General features: G+C 30.6%; 1 protein-coding gene across 1 annotated transcript; it reads right to left on the bottom strand.

Moving 5' to 3' along the window:
- Positions 1 to 3,185: 3,185 nt before the first annotated feature.
- Positions 3,186 to 4,856, bottom strand: LOC115879624 (dehydrogenase/reductase SDR family protein 7-like). The gene is made up of 3 exons (XM_030896521.1): positions 4,460 to 4,856; positions 4,018 to 4,381; positions 3,186 to 3,967 (listed from the first exon to the last, which is right to left on the bottom strand). The coding sequence occupies exons 1-3, from the start codon at positions 4,595 to 4,597 to the stop codon at positions 3,519 to 3,521; spliced, it is 951 nt and encodes a 316-aa protein (XP_030752381.1). The 5' UTR covers positions 4,598 to 4,856; the 3' UTR covers positions 3,186 to 3,518.
- Between the last annotated feature and the right edge of the window lie 1,077 nt (positions 4,857 to 5,933).

Raw genomic sequence — 5,933 nt, 5'->3', positions numbered from 1 at the left:
TTTAATATCGTGTACTTTGATATTCTTTTCTTAATCTACTGTAATTTCTTGTTTTCTATAATGCCATATCTTGACAATATGGTGAAGGTTGAGTTCTGATCTTATTAGCACAGTTATTAGTTTTATACCTGTGTTTATATAAGACCAAATTAGATTTAGTTAGTTTGTGATTTATATTAAGATCTTTCTTATAATATTTGTTATGTCTTAATCTTAATACTATATTATGCTTTGTCTGGAAAATAAATGTTAAAATATCTTAATTTTGCATATCCTATCATATTAATTAGGTGTAAGAATAGAGAAATCTTAAGGTAGCAGAAAACTGCAATCACAGAATGAAATATATGTATAAGCAGAATTAAACAAGGTAACCACAAAACATCCCCCTTTAGAACTTCGTCTGTCATGTTAAGAAATGAAAGTAAATAATAAAGCGCCTCTCGTGTTTGTTCGCACTCAAAAAAATTCAATTAATGCCAGTATATATTTTAAATATATTTTTTAAATTTACATTTTTTTAATTGTGAAGTAATATATTACATTTAAATGGAATATATTACATAACAATTATGTCAATTACAGGATTACAAGCTTGTTTTCTAACATTTTTTATTACATTAAAAAAAAACTGTAATTGACTGAAACTGAATTTTATTTACAATACTTTTGTCCAAACAAATGAATCGTTAACCGCGCATACTTCTCGAAAAGTAAAAATGGAAAAATCAATTAAATATTTCACTGTAGGGAATAGACAATTAAAATTAAAAAACATGCAACTAACAAAAACATGCCAGGAGTTACAAACAAGAATTAAAGAAATACCAATAAAATATTTATTGAACAATATGAAGAGGCTACGTACAAATTATACCCATCAATGGGCGTAGCAAATTTTATTAATATTCAAATTTCACAAATTAATAAATCCACAATTTTTTTTGAGAAACCAAACCATTGTATTTTATACGGTTACAAAGTGAATTAGTAAACATTTTAAATTCAAAGTGAACAGAACACAACCTGTACCTTTTGTGGGCCTTATTTATATCTTCAATCAAGTCTTCTCTATTAGCTGCAATTGCCCATGTTCTTGCCCTAAAAATGTATTGTTAACTTATTTTCGATATACTCATTTTATTTATTTTTATAATTATATTTAAATGAATAATATAATGATTTTTAAATTTAATTTTTAATGTCTAGATTCTAGATACAACATTAAATTTTATTTTACTAAATATTTAACATTAAATCTTACTAATATTAAAGTTTGTTAAGATTTTTAATTAGATCTTCCTATTTAGCTGATTGTCCTAATATGTATACTACTGTTTTTTTTTCACAACTAAAATATGTTAAAATAATTAATCACATATATACATATATACATAATGCCATATATACATACCTAATAGGATCTCTAGGAAACAGAAATAAACTTTTATTGAACAACAAAAATAAAACTACCAAAACAAAAAAAAAAAAAAATTATATTACATAATAATAATAATAGCTCCCGTATATAGCGTTTGACGCCTTGGGTGTAGCAAGGTACAGCTTGCCACATACTAGAGCCGTTCGGTATACAAAGGAAGGTAATGTGGCTAGCACTACGCTTCAACCGCCTATTATTACCTCAGGATTGTGAATCCCAAGTACTCATTTAAGGCTGAGTCGACCTAGGTACCCAAACTATTTTTATTTTAATAAAAATTGTCGGCTGATGAAATGCCGGGTATGGGATTCGAACCCACTACCTTGAGATTGGTAGACGAGAGCCTGTACCTCTACGCCACCAATGGAAACCCCTATTGACAACTATATTACATAAGAAACGAAAATAAAACTAAAAAAACCAAATATATCACATAATAAATAAAAATAAAACAACAAAAATAAAATATATCACTCAAAAAAAATCAAAATAAATTAAGCCGCACGCTACTGACTCGAATCTGCCGTAACTGTGTGTTGTCGCTGAAAAAACTACGACACTGGTTACTTTCTGTTGATGGAAACGCAAATGGCGGCGTGCGCGAGGATATGCGCGTAGCGTTCCCGCCAAAGCCAGTTAGCCTGCAGTGTGATTTATATGCCGTGCCATTACCATATACTTATTAAGAGCCCGCCTTAATTCGTTTTCTAACGATTTTTTATGTTTTAGATTAATTAGGAAACACCCTGTATATGCATATCACAGGCAACCCAAAGAGGCAACGAAATAAACTAGTAACCTCTAAAAATTATTTTTCCTACCAATAGCGACATACCGTGTTTTTAGTGTGTGGCAATGGGGTCTGGTAGACTTTAGGTACGTCAAAATTTTAAAATTTTCTATATACAGAACTGAGAAGAGGAACACTTATAATGACATTTTCTAAAGAAAGAAGTGCGGATCGTCCATAAATAACACCAAAAACAACCTCCCAAAAAAATGGTGTAACCAATGCAATCAAAATTCAGTTACGGCGGATGTTTTTACCATTAGAGAACAACGGCATACGGTTGAGTCGGCCTACAAACACGTAAACGTTTACGTACGCATGCGCATTTCTTATATTTTTATTTTTTATACACGTAAAAGATTCTTTACGTCTACGTCTACCTGCCAGCAGCGGCCGACTCGACCGTATGCCATTGTTCTCTATTGTGATCCTCTTCTCAACGTTTAACACAGATCAAAATATAATATCTATTCTTATCAGCTTAATATCGCTACCGCTATTTTTCAAAATTAATAGGAATAAAACAAAATCCCGATTTTCAACATTGCTACCGCCAGACGCGAGCAAAAGACAAATAAACGGAATAAACCTATATCTGCGTCTTCCTTGTCACTCTTATTAAACTTAATAAAGAAAGCTATATTCTAACCTCAAAAAATAAATAATTTTATTGCAGAAATCTCGAACATTTAGCCGAGTATCCGTACGATCCGTACTTAAAACGTTAAAACATTAATTGTAGAATATATTAATATCAAAATCACATCAATAACTTCAAGATTGACGACGTACCTAAAGTGGACCATCACCAAAACGCGCTTCTGTTTTTCATTCTAGACATTTTTCTAAACATGCAAAAATTTTCATTTATTATTTTTAAATTTACATTAGTAAAAATACCATTTTCATTTACTGATTATACTATTTGATGTTACTCTAAATAATATACTATTACTATTTTAACAAACATCTTGATTCTATTTATTTGAATCAATGTATTTCATTCACTCAGAAGCATTGAAAAAATAGGTAAAATATTACATAGATCAGAACGATCAGAATATTTAAACAACATAGCATTTATCAGAACTTCAACATTGAACATATCACCTCACATGAAAAGTGGCCCAAATATAAAAATACTAATTAAATATCTATACACTGTACCCCGTTTGAACTAGATACAACTTTTAAAACTCTCATCTAAATAATGTATTATTACTATTTTAAAAATGTCCATTTTAACACAAAACCATAAACAAAAACAATTACTTATAAATCTAATTACTAAGATGTTAAATTTGTTTTTTTTTGTGCTCTTTTATTCATAATGTAAAAGTAAAGAAATGGTAAATATTTTCTGATAAAAACTGCTAAGCGAGGCAACAAACTGCTCAATATAATTTCCTTTTTCTTTTGAACTACTGCTGTTACAATTTTTTTTGCTGCATATTCAGGACTATATCCAGATTCTGTAGTAACATCCATTATTCCATGAGGGTCTCCATTGCTTGTTAAAGCATTTAACGAAAGACTAGTCTTAATATAGCCTGGACTTATGACAGTAACTGAAATATCTTTTGAAGCTATTTCTGCTCTTAAACTGTCAGCAAATGCCTGTAATGCATGTTTTGAAGCACTGTAAGCAGATCTTTCTGGCAGTGCTACTAAACCTTGGACAGAACTAATGAATACTATATGTCCAGATTTCTTTCTTACCATATCTGATAGAACAGCTAAAATGTTTTCATTAATTTCATTCAAAATGTTTAATTACAAATGTTACCTTTGGTTAAGGCTAAAGTGCCAATATAATTTACAGACATAATTCTTTGATAAACATCTAATGTTGTATCACATACAGTACCTCTATGTGATATCCCTCCACAATTTATTAAAATGTCAATCCTAGAAGTAATTGTAAGTATTTTCTCAACACATTCTTTAAGTTGGTCAAAATTATTTAAGTTTAAAGGAATAATAATAGGGGGATGTGTTGTATCTTTACAATGTGTATGTAATAAATCTGATCGAACTCTTTCTAACTCTTGTCTCCTTCTGGCACAAAGTACTACTTGTGCACCATAGCGATAAAACTCATGGGCCAGTGCTTCTCCCAATCCTGAACTAGCTCCTGTTATAACAATTACCTATATAATATTAAGTAAAAAAAATAAAATAGATTTTTTAGAGCAATTTATTATTATGCTATAATACAATATTTTTACCTTCCCATTCAAAGTGTTGTAGCTCTTCTTTAGCCAAGTTCTACCAAGTATCTTAAATACGATCCATGGAATTGTTACAGCTAAACTTAAAGGTGCAAAGATACTAAAATTTGATAAAATATCGCGAAGGGCATTCATTATATCTTAAAGTTTGTTCTTTTTTTGTGTTATTTATCACAGAGAAAGATAGTACAAAGTATATAATATAATATACTTTCTCTATATTATTTATAAATAGCAGAGTAAATATTAAGAGTGTCTTGTTTTCTAGATTAAGTGCATTTCGGTGGCTTTGTCCAAGTACAAAGCACAAAACATCACAAACAAAACATGGTACAAGCAGAGTACAAGGTACAAAGCACAAGCACGCCCACTTATGGCCTCTAAACAGTGTTCCCAACATTCAAAAATTTATCTCCCTAAAAATCTAAAACGCTCGCATCAAAAATCCCCAAAATATCCCTAAAAACCTAAAAAAATATCCTGAGAAAACCCTAAAAATATAAATAAGAATAAATAAACAATTTGTTGTGTTTTAAGTGATTGACCTTGAAACGTCTGATCACAGCAACGTAGCCAACTGTTCGAAACTTTCCATTAAAGCAAAGAAAGCAAAGAAAGCAATATCAAACCAAATACGTTTAAATAAAATATACGACGGCCTCCCCATAAGAGCAATGAGAGGATTTACGTCCCAGTATTGAAACAGGACAGAAAATCGAGTCGAATGGTTTCAAGACATAGGTCAATCCTTGTTTAGTCAAACCTCCTACAAACCAAGGATAGACTTATGTAGGAAATGCATTGAAATTCTATCAACTAAAAATCCCCACAACTAAAATCCCCACAGCTGTTATCCAAGATTCGGTGATTAAAATAAATAAATTATTTTGTTTTATTTATACTTTCCTATTAGTTTTCAAAAATAGCAGTAGCGGTGTCCTCTTTCAAAGTCCTCTTTGGTAGCGGTAAAATTCCATTGAAATTTTATCCCTAAAAATATCATATACGTATTACTTTTTACAAATATACTCAGCCTAATCTAATCTCCGAAAAGTGAAGCCCAAACAGTGAAAGAACAATATGGAATTCTGCATAAGTCTATTTCACCCGGATATTCATTTAACTGAGCATGCCTCACCTGAAGAAGTTTTCATTGGTCGATGTTTTTAAAGGGAAGTGGTTGACTGACATTTCCCCTAACCTTCAATTTTATTTATATTTTTATTATTTATAACACATTATCATGGAGTTGGAAAAATAAAAAAAATAGTTGGAGCAATAAACTAAACAAAATCACTCTTTTTACGCGCACAAAATAAAGTAATCCAAACAGAACTAAAACAACAATCAATCGGAGTTTGGCGCAATCGCAGTTCAATCCATATCCGGGTGAAATAGACTTATGCAGTTTTAATATGGAGCTGGGTTATGTTGTCTTTTTCTTACGGCACAGAAATTGCACACGGGGTTA

This window comes from Sitophilus oryzae, unplaced genomic scaffold (genome assembly GCF_002938485.1).
Source record: "Sitophilus oryzae breed Bouriz unplaced genomic scaffold, Soryzae_2.0 scaffold_1582_pilon_pilon, whole genome shotgun sequence".
NCBI classification, from domain to species: Eukaryota; Metazoa; Arthropoda; class Insecta; order Coleoptera; family Curculionidae; genus Sitophilus; species Sitophilus oryzae.
The sequence above is the reverse complement of the archived record's forward strand: the minus strand, read 5'-3'. Positions and strand labels throughout refer to the sequence as shown.